Source organism: Patiria miniata, unplaced genomic scaffold (assembly GCF_015706575.1).
Source record: "Patiria miniata isolate m_02_andy unplaced genomic scaffold, ASM1570657v1 HiC_scaffold_3, whole genome shotgun sequence".
NCBI classification, from domain to species: Eukaryota; Metazoa; Echinodermata; class Asteroidea; order Valvatida; family Asterinidae; genus Patiria; species Patiria miniata.
The window spans coordinates 6,284,569-6,304,655 of record NW_024037069.1 but is presented as its reverse complement, the minus strand read 5'-3'; the positions used below and the strand labels follow the sequence as shown (position 1 = coordinate 6,304,655).

General features: G+C 44.0%; 1 protein-coding gene across 4 annotated transcripts in view; it reads right to left on the bottom strand.

Moving 5' to 3' along the window:
* LOC119738161 overlaps window positions 1-20,087 on the bottom strand; it is a 44,463-nt gene that overhangs the window by 12,562 nt on the left and 11,814 nt on the right. For 2 of the 4 annotated variants that reach the window (XM_038212905.1, XM_038212908.1), the window contains exons 2-3: window positions 14,513-14,575; window positions 13,024-13,386 (exon numbers count right to left, since the gene is read on the bottom strand). In XM_038212905.1, the coding sequence (XP_038068833.1) occupies window positions 13,024-13,386; window positions 14,513-14,558 (409 nt within the window). In that variant the 5' untranslated portion in view covers window positions 14,559-14,575. Of the gene's footprint in view, window positions 1-13,023; window positions 13,387-14,512; window positions 14,688-20,087 lie in introns of those variants that run through there. The other 2 variants (XM_038212907.1, XM_038212906.1) reach the window with 2 other exon arrangements.

Below are 20,087 nucleotides of genomic sequence, written 5' to 3'. Positions count from 1 at the left end.
TTTATTTATGTTTCTTTTAGGCCAATTTTTTTGGTCAAGTGGTGATATGTATGTGGGGCATATTTTCGAGTAGTATAACAGGGGTGTCAATGGCACCACCAACATCAAAATAAATAGTCAGTCCCCCCCCAAAAAAAAATAATCAAACTAAATATATTTTCTGCGGCCAAAAATTTTCGGCAACATTTTTTGAAATTTTTTTAACTTGTAACAAAAAATTGTGAGCCCCCTCCCACAGCCAAATCCTGGAGGCACCACTGTCATTGTCATGGGCGAATGCAGCAAGCAAAGGAAAAAAAGAAAAAATAATTTAAACAAGGGTCGTTAGCCCACCCAAGGTGATGCACACAATTATTCCACACCAGACAAAAGGATTAAATAAATAACAAATATGCACTTATTTATTACAATGAACTAGAAAAAAAAATAACAAAAAATATATATATACAAGTAACCAAGACCAAAATATAGGTATACACAAAAACCAATCAACCAAATAATAACTTCAATGAAAGTCCACCAACATGGGCGTCGCGAGGAGGGGCAAGGGGGGGGGCACTTGCCCCCCCCCCCCCTGGAAAAGCAAAAAAAAACCAAAATAAAGGAAGAAAAAACAAGAAAAAGAAAAGACAAAGAGGCGCGAAGACAAAGTGGTGTAAATTTAATGAGTTGGGGGGGGGGGCAAAATGTCCCTGCTCCCCTCTAAAACTGATAAATCGAAAATGTGTTGAGAAATACAAGCATTTTTTGGCAAACAATTTTTTGCCTTTTTGCCCCCCTCTAGAAAAAATCCTGGCGACGCCCATGTCCACCAAGTAACTTTCATGCAACCATGCAAAATCTTGAATTATGCAAAAACAACTCTCAACCAAGCATGCACCATGCAAGTCTTAAAATTAAGCAACAGAACAAATAAAGCAAAATCTATTAACTCCAAGTTAATTATCACAAACAGTAATTATACACAAATCAAGTAAATAGTACATGCACATGCAGGTCAGCTTGAGTGACTCCAGTCAGGTACATACCTTGGATTTCAGCCTAGTAATACACTGGTTCCTGGCGAATATATGAAACAACTTACAAGTTAAATGTTATAGTACAATCACAATTATAGAATTTGCAGAAAAGTAAGCTTTTAGGGTTCAACCGTCCTTCAGGCCTACAACAATTTACTGCTTTTGAAACCCACCACCAGGTAAATATTTGCCCACTTTTAATCAACAGTACATGTCATATCTGATCTCTTCTGATCTCTTGATCAGCTGATCATTCTTGCGGTTGAAGTGTTCAGTCTCTGTACTCCCGAAGGATATGGGGGGAGTTCTACTCCCACACCAACCTAGTGCTTGGTCCCACCGTCTAGCTACAATCTTCAGGACTGGGGTAGTAATACAGCGGTGACTGAGCTTGGAAACCACAACTCCGCTAGGGCCCAGGGTCGCTTCACACTTGCTTCACGCAATCAGTATGGTCCAGGTAGCGTCTGCGCCATTTTGTCCTGTGACCGTCAATAGCGCCCTCTCTTGGCCACTCTTTAGCACCTCTAGTGCACTTGAAGTGGGTATGGTCAAACCCTGCTCCAAAAAGCCATCTATGCAACAAGAATTAAAGTATTCCGTTGCCAGATCAATATAAATACCCAACTTAGCTTTAAAAGGCCCACTTGAAACTGGAATGCTAACATACATAACTGTGAGTGTTAACTTCAGGCATGAAAACACCATGAGGATAATTCTACCTTCTTTTCCTTATTGAAAACATCAGAGAATATATATATTCACAATAATTAAGGGAAAAACTTACGGTCAGCAAAACAGGCTTTTGATTTTCTACATAGAAAATACGGCTCGCAACACACCGAAGGTGGTACTGTGACGAAACGGTAATCCACCCGGCGCTGATGTTGCTTTCACCACACGGATCTCGTGTCTGTCTGAAACGCGCGCTTTTCCTCCTCCTAGCTCACACACTCATGCAACAAAGAAAATCACTCATGCATAACAAAGAGCACACACCCTTTTCACATTCCGACCATGGCTTATGTAACAACCGCAGACTTTCCTATTTCCACCATGGAGGAATAAGACTAGGACTAGAAATACAGGCAACTCTGACAGTCATTAACCACCATTTATAGAGTACCGAAGTGAATACATCACAAGCAAAATTTGTGTGTAAAAGACATTAGCGTGTGATTCAGCCCATGAACCAACACGCGTACGTACTCCATTCATTTGCACTACACTTCGGTACTATATAGGTAAAACTATTTTAAGACAACTATATTTCAGTCTCATGGAAAACGTTTAACAGGTTTCATTCACAGAAAGTTGTTAAGTCCTTGAAAAAAAACTGCTTGGAAAATATAAGAAAGCTTTCAAACTTCCTTATTATTCATAAAAATGTTTACTACTTCTTGTGGAAGGTTTTTTTTGCGTGAAAAACTTGGTTAAAAGGGGGACAATCAATAAAAAAAACTGTCTATAAGAACCGTGAGATCAATATGAAAATATTGATCTCACAGCTCCTCAACTTAAATTATAAAATGAAAATCCCCAGCCAAGCACAGGTACATGCACAGTTGCACGCTTATGAGTGGCATGATTTTCCCCGCCTTTTTCAGAAAGTTGGTCAAACTTTGCACTTTTAAGCATCACTGTGCTGTCGGCTAAACAAAAAAAAAGCAATCATTACAAAAACGTTTCTGTCCAACCTATAACCGAGTCTAACAAACTGCAACATTGCTTTTGTGCAGCTCATGGATGACATAATGTACTAATCACCAACTGTCAAGTATTTTCTCAAGACCTTAGATAAATGGGATAGTTCTGTCTTCAACTCAGTAAATAAGGCAAACATAAACGGATTTGATTTTAACTTCAAGAGCAAAAGCACAATTTTATTTTAAAGAAAAATCAAATGAAAAAAAGAAGAGGAATATTTACAAGAATATCTACAAAATAATCAAATTAAATCAGAGGATCTTCCACAATTCAAGAACTCAACTTAAGAACGATCCAAAGAATTCAGGGTTTCTCTGAAGATGACAAAACAGAATTTGACTTAGGCAAATCAAAAGAAACTTCTCAAATCAAGCAAATTAAATCACAGTGTAACGTGCGTAGCCAATCGGTTTCCCTAGCCCTGCCAGGTCTAATGACGTCAGCACCTGCGGTTGAATGCCACAGCTCCGGGATACTTCTTGTTGAGCCCTTCTCTGCCTCAGTGGTAGTGTGGATTACTTGCGGTTTGATTTGGGGGCGGGGTGACCTAGTGGATTGGGTGGATCACTGTGGATTGGGTGGATTCGGGTGGATTTGGGTGGATCACGGGTGGATTTAATGTGGATCACTGTGGACCACACCCTTTAACCGAGTATAATTAATTAGACAATCAACAATAAATTAGGCACAGGAGATTGGTTTGACTTCTTCGGCCCCACCTGATCAGGAAGTGAGTTTTATTTCATCAGCTCTGCCTTTTATAGGCCAACATCCCTATAATCTTGTACACGTGTGCTTTACTCAATACAAAAGGATTTGACCCATCAGATTTCAGTAGGTGACTAAAGACACACCCACTTAACAGTGCTATTTGGCTCATACAGTTGAGATAAGGGAGACTAATATAAAACGTGTAGTTCGTGATTTGTCACATGACCCTCCCCCAGACTTTTCAGTCCCTGAAATTGTTAATTTTACAATGTTATTCACTTTGCTTCAAATGAAAACTAAAAACAGAAAATGTTCCTATTCCAGTTACATCCTTTGTTTTGTACGCCTAACAATCGCTTTAGCTGATTCAGTGGATTATTAAAATTGTACATGTATGCCGTCATAACTTTGAGTATAAACTTGGTTAATACTAAACACATCGAACAAGTTACAACTTTAAAATTTAAACTCGGTTACACTAACTTTTAACGTTAAACTTATAAAGGTTTGAACAATTCTTCTCTTTTTCCAATATGTTCTTACATCAATAAATACGAAAACATAGCTCATGGCCTTTTGATCCTTATATTTCAACAAATCTTTGAATATCACTTTCCTTTTTTTCTTTGTTTTTGACTACCAAAATTCTATGGTCAGCTTTAACAAAAACTTTCTCAAGGGTAAACTTTTCAACTTAAATAACTAGGGTTTAATTACATGTCCACAACGGTCTTGGACTGTTTTTGGTGGAAGAGGATGCCACCGCGGAATACCTTGATGGTGGTAGTTGCCTCGATCCCCTCCCCCTCCTCCGGCTCCTCACTCTCAGTCGACGAGCTGATTCTTGTGCTCTCTGTTTGCAGTTGCCGCAGCAACTTTAATGATTTCCCCCCTGTCTTGGGATGACCACCGGATGTTGCGGTCGATGGGGGTGTGCAAGGGGGTGGAAGGAGCTCCAGGGTGGGTTCCGGTGGTAGAGGGAGGTCGCTGGGTTCGGTGGGGGGAGCAGCTGGCATGGAGACTGGATATGGATGAGGGAGGGGCCTGCGGCCGGTGTCGTGATGTTCTTCATGACGGTGAAGGCTGGCGTTCCGGGTGAATGCTTCGCCGCAGGTTTTACAGGTGAATCCTGAGGAACCGTCGCCCCGATGATGGGCCTCCTTTGCATGCCTTACCAGGTTGCCTTTCAGGGAGAACTCTTTTCCGCAGTCGGGAACCGGGCAGGTGTGCTTTTGAGTCTGTCCACTGCTGGTGGCTGACGGTTGCTCCTTGGTCCGCTGGCGCTGGTGCTGATGTTGGGGCCGGTCTTGGCTGGTGGTAGCACTTGGGCGGCGGTCGTTCTGTTCCTTTGTTTGTTTCGTGTGCTTGTAGTGTCCGCTGTCATCCGGCCTCTTTCTCTTATCGCCACGGTCGGTGTGCTTTTTCGATGACCTGCCCTGGTCACGATGACGGTCGCTCCCCTCCTTCGGCATGGTGATGTAAGGAACGTATGACTACCGAAATGTCAAATTCCGATTAATCCGCTGAGACTTAATCCACAGGTGGATCGCAGAAGGTGGCTGAGTGGATAAGTGGATGAGTGGATGACGCTGGCTTTGGAGAAGACTCAAAACGATGATGTTACCGAACGATGATCAAAAACTAACTGGTGCGATATGTTCAGCGTAACTATGCCAGCGCGTACGCATCATGCTTGCACAAGGTAGTGTAGATAGATACTTCGCACGATTACCATTACACAATACGTGCCAAGGGTTGGGGGCTAGACGAAATGTGGATACTAGCATTGTTTCGCCCACTGAGGGCGCCCGTGATGATTAATGGCTGCATCTCACAGCCGTAAACCTCGTAGTCTTGTAATCCAGCCGGTTGTCTACGTCGCCGCTGCGGATATCGGCGCTGTGATTCCTCGAAACTTGGAGGATTTTCAGGCTCCCCTTCCGTCGTCACCTTGGCACTGTCGGCTGCTTTTACTGGGGTTGATTCTGGCTGATTGACCGGAGTACCGGTAGCAAGTGCTGGGGAATCACCATCCGTGGGTTTATTATTTGCGCTTTCTGTGGGTATGACTTGTAGATCGTTCTCTTGATCCATCTCGCCAGTAACATCCTCTTTTTCCTCGTCGTTCTCCTCCGTGGGGCTCGTCGTCCTCTGTTCAACTTGCCATGCTTGCCGCGGTGGACCCGTGTAAGCCTTTAGCTTGTCGTAGTGCACGACCTTTGGCTTCGACCTCGGCTTCTCCTGTACTCTGAAAGTCACGTCAGATAGTTGTTTTATCACCAGGTATGGTCCCAGCCACTTAAATTGAAGCTTTGGAGACAACCCCTTCTTGCGTGATGTGTTATGCAGCCACACCAATTCCCCAACATTTATTTTATGGCCGGCCACATGGCGATCGTAGTTGCGCTTTTGCGGTCGTAGGTTAGTTTTCATGCTCTCGCGCTCGGTCATGGGCTTGGGTCATCCTCTGCCGAAGATTCTGTGCATAATCTGTTGACAAATGGTCATCACAATCGTTGGAAAGCTTGGTCAGTGCATCAAGAGGTAAGGATATATCACGTCCCATGAGCATGAAGCATGGTGATTCCCCCGTACTTTCTTGAACAGCACTCCTATATGCCATCATCGAATACGCCATGTTGGCATCCCAGTCTCGCTGATCTTGTCTTATGAATGGGGCAACCAGATTGATGAGGCTCCGATTGAATCTTTCGATGAAGCCGTCTGACTTGAGATTGTAAGGGCAGGTTCTTGTTTGATCCATTCCTAGCAGTCTGCAGACCTCTCTGAATACAGCTGACTGGAAGTTTGTCCCCTGGTCGCTGTGGATTTCCTTCGGGCAACCATACCGCCACAGTTGTAGCTTTCTGGTCCGGCAGGGCGTAAGCCTCAATCCACTTCGTGAACGGGTCACCTACTACGAGCACATATGCATTGCCCCGCTCACTCCTGGGTAGAGGGCCCATAATATCGAGGGCGATTCTTTCCATTGTTGCCCCCACGGTGTACTGCTGAAGTGGGGCCCGGGATTTCTTTCCTGGCGATTTTCTTCTGGCACATGTTGTGCATTTACGGATCTTGGAACGCACGTCGGCTGACATCCCTGACCAGTAGTACCTTTTCTGAACTTTTACAAGGGTCATGCGGACCCCTTGGTGTCGTGCGGTTTTGCTGTCATGAAGTTCCGCGAGGACATCCTCTCTGAGGTCTGTTGGTAGGATGACTTGCCATTTGAACCGTCTTCCATCGTCCGACTCATGTCGCCTACACAGGACTCCTTCACGAACTTTGAGCTGCTCCCACTGTGCCCAATATGTTTTGCTCGGCGCTGAGTCAGTAGATACCCCTCCCATTTCGGTCTGTTGTCACCATCCTCTTTGGCCCTCAGTATAGGTCTAATTGTGGAGTCTTCTAACTGCTTTTCTCGTAGTTGCTGCAAAGTCCACTTTAGTGTGATGGTGACCATTCTGGTGCCATGGTCGAGATGCTCCTCAGACTCTTTCTCACCTGGGGTTTCCTCCGCTTGGAGTTCATCTGACTCAGTGCCGGTTCTGCCACATTGGGTACACGGCTTACGAGATCATGCATCTGCATTCTGGTGCACACGCCCAGCTCGATGTTGGATGACAAGGTCATATTCGCTTAGAATCTCCATCCACCTTGCAAGCTGCCCTTCTGGATTGCGGAAATTAATTAACCATCGTAATGCACCATGGTCAGTCCGGATAACGAACCTCCGTCCGTAGAGATAATGGCGGAAATGCTTTACATACCTGACAACCGCCAAAAGCTCCCTTCTGGTCACACAGTAGTTTCTTTCAGGTTTTGACATCGTGCGGCTGGCGTATGCAATGACTTTTTCTTCTCCATCCTGCCTTTGGGAGAGAACTGCTCCGATACCAGTGCTGCTTGCGTCAGTATCTAGGATAAACTCCCCTACTTCCTTAGGGTACGCAAGGATGGGTGCAGTTGTCAGTGATCGTTTCAGTGTCTGGAAGGCCTCATCACAATCTTCTGTCCACTGGAAGACCCGATTCTTCTCCATCAGCCGGTGCAATGGTTGAGCTATTTTGGCGAAGCCTTTTATATAGCGTCTATAGTAGGATGCCAACCCAATGAAGCTCCTCACATCCCTGGTAGACTGAGGCACTGACCACTCCTCCACCGCTCTGACTTTCCCCGGATCTGTGGATACCCCGTTTCTGGATATAATATGGCCAAGATAGGTGACTGACTGCTGAAAAAGGCTGCACTTCTTGGGCTTCAACTTAAGATTGGCCTCCCTGAGCCTTTGGAACACCTCCCACAGTCGGTCTACTTCATCGTCCACACTCTCGGCAAAGACTATTATGTCATCCAGGTACAAGAGAAGGGTCCTCCACTGGAGACCAGCAAAAATCCTCTCCATCAGCCGTTCGAAAGTAGCAGGGGCGTTACATAAGCCGAATGGCATTACGTTCCACTGATAAAGCCCAGATCTAGTCACAAAAGCCGCCTTCGCCTTGGCATCATGGTCCAGCTGCACCTGCCAGTATCCACTTGCCAGGTCAAGCGTTGAGAACCACTGGGAACCAGCAAGTGAATCCAAACTGTCGTCAACCCGAGGTATGGGGTAAGCGTCTTTCAGGGTGTGAGCATTGAGGGATCTATAATCCACACAAAACCGGGTAGAGCCGTTTTTTTTCTTTACCAGTACGACCGGTGATGCCCACACGCTGCTAGACGGCTCAATTATCCCCTTCTGCACCATTTCCCGAACTTGCTCATCTGCTTCCACCCTCTGCCAGATGGGAAGTTGCCTTGCTCGTTGACGAATTGGCATCGTTTCATCAACCCGGATGCTATGGTGGACAATATCTGTCTTGCCCAGGTCACCCAAACCCTTGGAAAATATGTTTTGATAATCTATCAGTAGTTTCTTGACTCGTTCTCTGTCGGCATCATCCGACAGTTGGCTTACACTCTGCTGGTAAAGTTCAACAAGATGTTCCGGTACTTCCCTTGATCCCTTGTCTGCCCTCTCCATTATTGTTACTGACACCCCAGGGGATTCTACGTCTTCCTCATGTATGGCTGTGAGTGTCCCTACTATACATCCTCCACTGACTGTCGCTACGCTTGCACCTGGGTTAAACACTCGAATTGGGTAGCTGTCAACTCCCGCATCCACCAGCACTCTGGCGACCAGTAACCCTCTTTCGGACAAGACGTTCCTGTCAGTGGGCTCAATCATTCCCAAACCTTGGAGTTCCATCGGTTGTTCCAGGACTCCCGTGATGATGGCTTCATGTCCTGGTGGAATCCGGGATGTCTTTTCGGCACGGACCTTATAACAAGATGAACTGGTTCTCTTGCCATCACAAAGGGGCACGGTGTGCTCTGCTATTCTGAGTTGAAGTTCTTTCAGGTCCAGGGTACAGGCAGTGGTCAGCAGAAAATTCATTCCAAGTATGCCCCTATTTCTAATTGGCGCGACAATAACGTCCACTTCAGCACGGTATCCTCCTATTTGTACCCCCATCAGGGCTCCTATTTGTACTCCCCTTGGCAGTTAGTGGCTTACCATCCGCCTGGCGGATTACATCACTAATCGGCACCAAACTGGGACGAACTCCTCTGATCATCGAGTTATACTCTGTGATACTAATCAGTGTCTCTGAAGATCCTGTGTCGATCAGAAATGGCAACGAGTGTTGGCCGATTTGCCCTTCCACATACACCCCATGAAGTGCTCCTATTTCTTTTGGATGCGATTGAACCGTTTCTCCATCCGAACCATCCTCGTCAATCCCTAATTTTTCTTTGCCTCCACGACCACCACCTTGTTTGGGTCTGGTTCTGCTAGTGACCTCCCCATGACCCGCTGGGTTGGTCCTGCATCGTTTCCCGAAAGTGCCCAATTTCTCCACAATTGAAACAGCTTAGCCTCCGTCGTGGCTCCCCCTCCCACTTGACACGTTGGGGAGCCTCTTGCTTCATCGCTTCAGTCAATCTCGACATCAACTGATGCAATGTCTGTAACTGTTCCGACATTACCCTTGTTTGCTGTTCAAACTCCTCTCTCGAGACGATTTCCACTTGTCTTGTTGTTCTGGGATTTCTATCTAACCGTCCACCCTGGGCTTGTTGCCGCTGTCTCTCCGCATTTAGAAATGACTCCGTTTCCAATGCTGCTCTAACAGCCTCGTCCAGTGTCTTGGGGTGAGCCCTAAATATTCCAGCTCGAATTTCTGCATTCGGTATGGCATCCACTAAGTGCCCTCGTGCCAGGCGCTCTCTGCTGTCTCTCGGGAGCTCTGGATACGCCAGCTCTGTCAGTCGACGTATGCCCTGCCCAAGCTCCTGCAAACCTTTCCCTGTTTTTCTTGTTCTGCTTCGCAGCTCCGCTAAAAACGTTTCGGCTTGCTCACCAGGCCCGTATCTCCTCTCCAGTCTCTCTGTGAGCTCCGAATAGCTCAACACATCACCGGAGACCCTGTCTCCCAACACCTGTTGAGCTTGACTCTTCAGACTAGCTGCTAGGAAATATGCCTTTTCTTCAGCCGACCAGCCATTGATGACCGCACAAGACTCAAAATGGGCCCTGTAGTCTCTCCATGGGATAGCCCCCGCGAATCGGTCAGGAACCATGCTTGGTTTGCGGTGGACTCTGCCTTCCACCTTGGCACCCACAGCTGATTTGGGTAGCTCCACCCCCTGCGACACCGTTGGGACCTTGTCAGGAGGGTTCCATGAGAGCCCTGCTGCTCCTTGCCAAATCGCTGGCTGACTTTGCTGCTGCAACCCCGTGCTCATGATTCCCGCTAGCGTCCTTGTCGGTGCGGTAACCGAAGGCTGTTGTGGTGTTCCGTGAAACTGGTGCTGCAAATTACATCTCACCTCATCCGTCAAAAACGGATTGCCGCTCGGAGTTGTAGTCATACTGTAAGCTGAACCTGCAAAACCATCTTGTAGCAATGGGCCAGCTTGTCTCTGCCAGGATGCACTGCTCGGCTCGGATTCGGTTTGGGACCGACCCACAAAACCTTGATAAGCCGGCGCCTCCACCCGCCTTGGTCCCGGATCCACTGGTGTGGACATATACCCCGGCCAAGGAGACGATAATGATGGGTAGATTACTGATGATGCCCCTCCTGCGACCTGTGGGGGAAGTTCCTGTGACCTCTTGTCCAACTGGACATCCTTTGTCATCCCACCGCTGCCACCAATGTAACGTGCGTAGCCAATCGGTTTCCCTAGCCCTGCCAGGTCTAATGACGTCAGCACCTGCGGTTGAATGCCACAGCTCCGGGATACTTCTTGTTGAGCCCTTCTATGCCTCAGTGGTAGTGTGGATTACTTGTGGTTTGATTTGGGGGCGGGGTGACCTAGTGGATTGGGTGGATCACTGTGGATTGGGTGGATTCGGGTGGATTTGGGTGGATCACGGGTGGATTTAATGTGGATCACTGTGGACCACACCCTTTAACCGAGTATAATTAATTAGACAATCAACAATAAATTAGGCACAGGAGATTGGTTTGACTTCTTCGGCCCCACCTGATCAGGAAGTGAGTTTTATTTCATCAGCTCTGCCTTTTATAGGCCAACATCCCTATAATCTTGTACACGTGTGCTTTACTCAATACAAAAGGATTTGACCAATCAGATTTCAGTAGGTGACTAAAGACACACCCACTTAACAGTGCTATTTGGCTCATACAGTTGAGATAAGGGAGACTAATATAAAAAGTGTAGTTCGTGATTTGTCACAACAGGTTGAATTAGCACGGGTTAACTTAGCAGGTTAACTTAAGCACGGCATACAAATTAGCAACTTTGCAACAACACAAAAATATGAAAGCTCAATCCAACAAAATAATTCAGCAATTTCTCATCTGAGTTTTAACAAATATTAACGGAAAATTTGCTGATCCAGCCAAGAAATGAATACAGAAATATCAATCCAAATCTTCAAATAAAGCCAACTTAGTTGTTACATTAAAAGAAACAAAGTAAAGAAAACAAAGCAACCGGTCTTTAAGTTTTACAAATTACAATTTAAATCAAAGCCAATTTGTGGGTTTTAGATTCCAGATTCTAGATTATGTTTAAGATATTTGCAACCTTCCCCAGATACAGAATTGTAAAATGGCAGGTAAATAGGCTCAGGTGGGTGACACTAGCGTTGACTGGATTGTCGTCTCTGCCTCGATCAGTGTGTTGATCAGTCACCGCCTGGCTACAGTGGGGTCCCTGCCATTTTACAGATTGGTCTCACAGTATAGGAATAGGGTTGGTTGTTCCCACCAGGGAAAATGGTTATCTGTGAAATGTAAAATAACCAAAAACACTACAAATCTTGGTTCTTTTGGAATCACACATGAAAATACAAATTGATCTCACATGGTGTCTAAACTAGTGGATTCAGATTACAACCAAACATGACTCAAAAATCAGGAACTTACTGGTACAGTAATTCTTGGAGAGTGTACATGTACTCTTGGGGTCAGGCTACTGCCGTGTGGCGTCTGGTCATACAGATGAAGAGAGTGTCAAGCAAGTACTTTTACATGTACTTCTGACTATACGTGGCTCTCGGCCTCAACAGTTTAAGTTGGCCGGCCCGGTACCTGCGGTGGCTGCTTCCACTCGCCTGCTGGTTACAGGTGGCGACGACCCAACAAAACTTCACACAGTAACTCCTTGACACCTCTCTCTCCCAAACGCACAAATGGTTCTCTCCCACACTCTACCTTACGCTTCAAATTTATACCACGTTAAAAAAAAATGTGCTTTCACCTGGACTTCCAAGAACATATAAAATACAACAAATTACCATGGAAAGGGCCAGTAAATTACCATAACCATTTTCTACAAGGGGCGTATTCCTACTGGTACCGTCGAATAAAAGAGATAATTGGACTGTGCTACCAATCAGGTGCGTATTCCATGAAGACATCGTGTTTAAAGAGGTTGTGGAATGCTCGAAGACATTTCCGTCATTTTTCGGGTATATGTAGCCTAAGGTGTGATGAAATAAAAACCACTATTGTTTCTGTCATGAAATGAGTACAAAAGGTACTTTTGAGAGCTGTTTTTCAGGTCCAGTTTCGACCCGAACATGCAACTGTGTAAAAGTCGTCGTTGCGGGCAGCAAACAAAACACAGTAAATCGTGACGTAATAAACAGGACTCGTGTATGCTACTGTGCATCGGGAGTCCTGTTTATTACGTCACGATTTACTGTGTTTTGTTTGCTGCCCGCAACGACGACTTTTACACAGTTGCATGTTCGGGTCGAAACTGGACCTGAAAAACAGCTCTCAAAAATACCTTTTGTACTCATTTCATGACAGAAACAATAGTCGTTTTTATTTCATCACACCTTAGGCTACATTTACCCGAAAAATGACGGAAATGTCTTCGAGCATTCCACAACCTCTTTAAAAACTGTTGCGTAAGTATATAGATCGAAGTGTGATAAACTGCGTGAATTCGGGGTTGAGTGAAAGATAAAGGAAACACGAAACGAAACGAACAAAAAACTCTGGCATAAAAACGAGACATAAAAAAAATAGAAATAATTTGACAACAACCCACTCACCTTTGACACGCATTGCCACGTGCCCATCAACCATCATTCTCAACCTCGGTTTGACCCTACAGTAGTAGGTCCCTTCGTCTGAGTCGGTGACGTTCTCAATAACCAGAGAGAAGTTTCCATTGATGTCATACACGCCCTCTGGAATGCCGTTTTGTGGACCGACATTCCCAAAGAAGTAGGAGATCAAGATGTCTTCATCTCGTACTCGGGGGAAGTACCAGTACATGGCGATGATCTGACCCAGTGGGATTCGTCCGGATGCGACGGGAGGGCAGGACAGGATGCCAGGGTTGCCTCGCTCCAGGAAGATGGTTCCATCCTCGTTACTACTTGCTTGGATGCGAGTCACCACCACAATAATGACTATAATGGGGAAAGTATACCAACTGATATTATTAAATAAGTCATATTTTATTTAAAGATTACTGATGGTGTAAAATTAACGTAACAGATTAATGCAATCTACCCCATAAGACTCCGTTTGACTGAAACTTATAGAAAATGGAACTTTAGTTGTATCGGGGAAGTAGAGCATTTTCATAAGTCGTAATGATCTCTCTTTTTTTATGTCTCCGGGATCTACTCCTAGAACTATGAGGCTCCACGTAGTGGAGCCTCATAGGTTCAGAACCCCGCAAAATTGTTGTCAGCACAAAACACTAATTAAGTACAAAAACGTCCATCCCAACCAAGCTTTTTCCCACAGAACTGCTGCACAGTTTGCCCCTAAACTCCGTACAATACCTCATGACATACTCACGTTATGTGCACCGAACAATACATCATGACATACTCACGTTATGTGCACCGAACAAACATCGGTGGATTCTGTCTGTTTTCGGCAAAAATGATGAAAAATATGCCCTTTCCGCACTGAGCCAACCTAACACTTGGAAAGAGCACGCGCGCAGAATGATCGCAGTCATTTTCGGTTCGATCGCTCGGAGCGCGCCGCGGGGGGTATGGTGTAGGAGCGGAACGATAGTATGCGCATGCGTACAAGTGCAAGTACGTACCCCCCGCGGCGCGCTCCGAGCGATCGAACCCGAAAATGACTGCGATCATTCTGTGCGCGTGCTCGTTTCAAGTGTTAGGTTGGCTCAGTGCGGAAAGGGCATATTTTTCATCATTTTTGCCGAAAACAGACAGAATCCACCGATGTTTGTTCGGTGCACATAACGTGAGTATGTCATGAGGTATTGTACGGAGTTTAGGGGCAAACTGTGCAGCGGTTCTGTGGGAAACGGCTTGGTTGGGATGGACGTTTTTGTACTTAATTAGTGTTTTGTGCTGACAACAATTTTGCGGGGTTCTGAACCTATGACGTGGAGCCTCATAGTTCTAGGAGTATCCGGGATCCATTAAATAAAAAAAAGGCTTTGTTTTGTTTCAAAAATTGACAATATAGTTCAAATTTTGAGTAACTGGCGCATACAATTGCACATTCGTATCGCCTGCATGACTGAAGCACGCAATGGATGCCACTTACCTAGAAGTAGAACCATCCACAGGTCTGCTTTGTGTGCTTGGATCATGGTGGAAAGCGTCACTGCTGGAAAGAAATTAAACAAAAAATAGATACTGCCAATAATAAGGCAACAATCCTATGCAGATATTTCTTAGGTACTCCGACTCAGCCCAGTACTCAGCCTTGAATGTACCTGTACTCGGTGCTTTAGATGGCTACCTGACCTAAGATTATCAGGAATAGTCAGAATCCAACTTCATCCCCAGTGCTTACTTTATTTCCAACCTCGTTTCCAATGGGTAGTGGTGGGCGCGTACTGCCCAAGGGACGAGGTTGGTCAGAATCTTCATCAGGAACCTTCATCAGGAATAGTCAGAATCTTTTGGTCTGGGAACCAGACTACTCCATTAGGGGCTATAAGACTTACTAATGGAGATCAATGGGTTCATTAGTAAAAAGTCATACGCGTGCGCACCACTGACTACTAGCGCTCATTTGATAAACACTCGAGTGCGTTAACTTCCAGTTCCATTCGTGCTTTACTACACCGTGTGAAGTACGCATGGTTGAATTGAGATGACGGCACACTTTTTCCGTAGGCCAGGGTTGCTCAAATGTCATGCATAATTCAGTTTTCCTTTGAATCGTTGCAAGACACTTATAGGTTCTCGTTCTCTTTTTTCCCTTAAAATAAAATTATCTCAACGATAAATTCAGAGAAGAAAAATAGTTGATGAAAATGAGCAGCGACGACGTGGATTGGAACCAGGGATGATCTTTGTATCCATAGCTCATCACGCTATCCACTAGGCTACTGTGGTAGCTCGACGACATCCGTTCTTTAAAATGCTTTAAAGGTCAGTCCATCATTTATAATTTGTGCATTTTGTTCGTTTGAAGCAACAAACGTGCTCAAAATCTGAAGAAGGGTGCTGAACAACTAACCTGATGAAGTTTCAGCTCAGCTTCAGCTGTAACAGCATTCTAGGATGTCAATTTCAAATCAAAAGTTGCTGAATCATGTTTTGAATTGGGCCTGAATTCAGGGTCCGAGACACATTCTCACTGAGCCGATTGCAGCTGATCCGACGAATTAAAGCAACCGTGCGCGCGTGTACGTCGTGTCAACGCTTGCGCGCACATTGCTGAATAAAAAAAGAACTACTGACGGAAATTTCCAACGATGCGACAGCCCCCCCATGAAACCTTGTCGCCCCCCATTGAGATTTCGAGTTTCTGAAAAAATTATCATTGATCTACATGACGCCCCTCCATGAAATGTTCCAGCCCCCCCCCTCCCCCCCCCCCCCCAGCGCCCCCCACTGAAAAATTCCTGGCTACATCACTGTTTAAAGGTAACTGGTTGACTAAATAACAACAATGCGCTTGATATTGTAACGATTCCGGCAATGCCTATACAGCTAATCTGGTCTAAAAACCCAAGATGGTCCCAGTTGTCTGCAAGAAGCTTGAGTTGAGTTTTCGATCAATGAGATTAAATGCAGGAAGAACAAAAGAAGAAAGATATCTAAAAAAAATAAATAAAAGTCTTTTACCAATCAACTCTTAAAAAAGAACTTTTATTCTGGTTCTCAAATAAACCGCACAATCTTTAACAGAATGCCCTATCTTTTAAAGGGAAGAAACAACATTTGCAAACATCTAAAAACGAAATGATCAAATTACCACAAAATATCTTACTGGATTGTTAGGAATGATAGTTCAAAGCATCCTATAAAATCGTGGCTCCTGGTGTGCTGACATTTTCAAGAAAACTTGTATTTTTTCCAATGCTGGTCAGCCGACCAGCGTTGGAGAAAACTAGCTTTTTTCAAAAACTGCTCCTAAATTTTCATATTTAGTTATTCCATATTTTCTTTGCAATTGATTACACACCTGTGAAGGGGTACAAACCTGCTAGACGGATTCTTTGACCTTACAATTCCCTTAAGTCTATCAATTGTTCCGTTTCATCTTAGGGAACCAGACTACAAGAACATGGTTGGTTTTCTTGGATTTTCCAGCACCTCCGAACCCAAAACGTGAAGCAAGTCAGTTTAACAATATTTGCTATAACATACTAATCCTCCAAATCCAATTATTTCTGAAACTTGCAGCAAAAGCAAATGTTGTACATTCCCTTTAAGTTGAGATTTCAATAAAATATGAGCAATTCAGTGGTAGCATTGGTTGCGTTCGATGGCCTCATTTCTTGTATTCTTTTATGCTGCATTAAAACTGGTAAAAAAAAACGAGTATTTGCATGCCTTGAGGTCTTGCGTGGTCTGCTCCAAGAGAAAACAGAACCCAAATAATTGAAAATCAGTCATATTTAAAGGCACAGTGCAGACGCGCTCTGCGTATGCGCGTGTGCGTATGCTTACGCGCCTCATACAACAGCAATGATTGGCTTATTATAAAACAAGTCAGGTGTGTTTACAAACACAAATGCCCCGCAACCGTGACTGTTTCCATGACATAACACCACTCTAACATCAACTTACATGTACCTTGGTCACATGGAACGTTCATTGACAGCATTAGTGTCTTCTGTAGGTTTTATATGAATTAATCCCTAATCCCTATGATCTCAGAATAAATACAAGATTTCTATTGTTTAAGCCACTGTGACCTTGACCTTTCGACCCCCAATGCGATCGAACCAATGCTTCTCTGGATTGCCAAGGACAATCCACAAGCCAAATTTGAAGTTCATATGTAAAGTATATCTCAAGTTATCGTGCTGATAAAATTTCTTTTATTTTTGCCACTGTGACCTTGACCTTTTGGCCCCAAATGCAAAAGGCTTCTTAGGATTGCCAAGGACAATCCACAAACCAAATTTGAAGTTCATATGTAAAGTATTTCTCAAGTTATCGCGCTGACAAAATTTCTATTGTTTCAGCCACTGTGACCTTGACCCTTGACCTTTCGGCCCCAAATGCAAAAGGCTTCTTAGGATTACCAAGGACAATCCACAAACCAAATTTGAAGTTCATATGTTGAACTTCAAACCACCCACCCACCCACCCACACACCCACCCACGGAAGGACAAGGCGGAAACAGTATGCCCCTTCGGCTTCGCCGCGGGGCATAAAAAACCAACACTCATAATAACACAACACTCCTATGGTAGCTTGTTACAATACAGCAGTGCGCATGTACTGGCTCACAGTTGTACCATGGGCGGTGAACATACAGCAATATGTTATTCAGTAAACTGCACAGCACAACATGGAGCAGAGTTGCTGACTCGAGTCATGTGACTTGGACTCGAGTCGGACTCGAGTCGCTATTTTTGTGACTTGTGACTTGACTTGTATATACAAGCTTTGACTTGTGACTTGACTTGGACTTGCAAACAATGACTTGTGACTTGACTTGGGATTGCAAAAAATGACTTGTAACCAACCCAAGTCAGACGCTACTCGAGCGACCCAATACACTTTAATCAAGCTATTATACTTTTAATTAGCTTTTTCATTCCAGAAAATAGACCTCAGTGACTGAATCCAGTAAAATGAATAGTTCCCACTAGTTTCAAAAGTTTTCAATAAGACTGTCACAACAAACTACAGTTTTCAATGACCAATTGTCTCTTGCTTAATGTACTGGTTGAACAAACTTTGAAAGGAACCTTTCATGAAAAGAAAGCAGGCCTTTGTCAATTGCACGTAAAATACCGGATAGCCTAACCCATTGGTAGGCGTTTATACATGAAAATTGAACAATAAAGTGTTAGTATACTATATTTAATCGAGTGAGTGAAGTCTTTTTTTCACGGTCATCTCAACATTTATTTCTAAAATGTAAAGTAAATTTATTAGGGCCTAAAGTATACAAAGGGCTAATATCCGACAGATATGTGATAAACTACAAGAAAAGTACATGTAATTGCAACACATTGAAAAAGGGGAATTAAGGAGGCATGTTTAAAATAACTCGTAAGTTGACGCCAGATTAATTCTTTTAGCTTATTACAGCTGTAACTTATTACAATGTGCAACTTGACGTGTTCTTGGACAAAGATACTTGTGACTTGACTTGTGTTAAGACCAAATGACTTGTGACTTGACTTGTGACTGGACCTAATGACTTGTGACTTGACTTGTGACTGGACCTAATGACTTGTGACTTGACTTGGACTTGCAAACAATGACTTGTGACGTGACTTGGACTTGCAAGAAATGACTTGCTGCCACCTCTGACATGGAGTCAGCGTAGGTACAGCTGAGAGTGAAGCTGAAAGAAAGGTTTGTTTACGCATTATGTAAATGCAATAAAGGGACAAATTATTCAAAATAACAATGGACTATGGAGTCAATGGAACAAACACTTTACCGGAGTAACACTCTAGCAATCCACAGTTTAGGCCAAAACAAATAGTTCTGCTTCCGACTTATACATGTACATGTAACATGGCATTTGAAAGGTACATGTAGGTAGGGACTTTTTTCCCCAATTTTTTTTGGTGAACGATCATTATGGAGGTGTCTGCGTGTAGGCCTAGTCAAGGGTAAAAGCAGACTGAGACCTAGAGTGTTCTGAAACGTGCAAAACTAAATCAGGCCAACTTTACTCACTCTTAAGCCAGCAAATTTCACCAAAATTTGGCAAAGAAAAGGTCCTCAGTTTTTCACCAACCAAGTTTGAAGACTCAATTCAATTCTTAAAGGAGACTTTTCTTCAATATTTTGCACATGAGAGGGAATTCAAGTGATTTCAAAATGAGGCTAAAGTCTACTGGTACTGTCCAACCATGGTCCAACTATTTGAAAGGACTGACCACTCTATGGAAAAATGTGTAGTAAGGCCAAATAAAAAATGAAAAAGTTTAGCATCCTGCCTTTTTGAACAAAGGAAGGAGGCCCTTTTTTTTTTCCTTACAATATGGTCGCCCGACCGGAATATTTTTCAAGATGGCAGCCAGCTTTTTTTTCTAAATGCCACTTGAACTCAGGAGTGGCATGTATAACAAGTTAGAATCCAGTGATTCCATTCTGGGAAAGTAGTTGGCTGCGAGAACCATGTGTCAAGGGACTTGATGGCCACATATCCTTTCACTCCTTGGTACCGAGCTGCATTCGAGGATGAAACATGCAGACACATTCTTGTATCATCTTCTTCTGTCTTGTGAACTAAACAGACCTGCCACATCTTCAACACTGCTACAAGTTAGGGACTGTTTTAGATTTATATCAGAGAAACCTCCAGCACTGATAAGAGTTTATGCTAGAAAAAAATATCATATCTAATCAAAATTATATTCTTGTCAAAATAATTTCACTCATCAGTTCCATCTCATGCCTAAATAAAACATTTGAGCAGTGGTACTTTTATTTTGCTTTTAGAATACGATTTTGAGAAAAACCACTTTGACTCAATAGTGCCTATAGTTAATGTACATTTAGTAATAATAATATAGTAATATCGGAGTCTTACATGTATATATAGCGCACGTATCTAACAACTATTAGGTACTCGAGGCGCTGGAGATATGTCTATTATTAAAGAAAGGTAAATAAAGTTTATGAGAAATATGAGACCCATTATGTAGCACCTTATAAGGGTTTACAAGGTGCTGCGGCGCATATT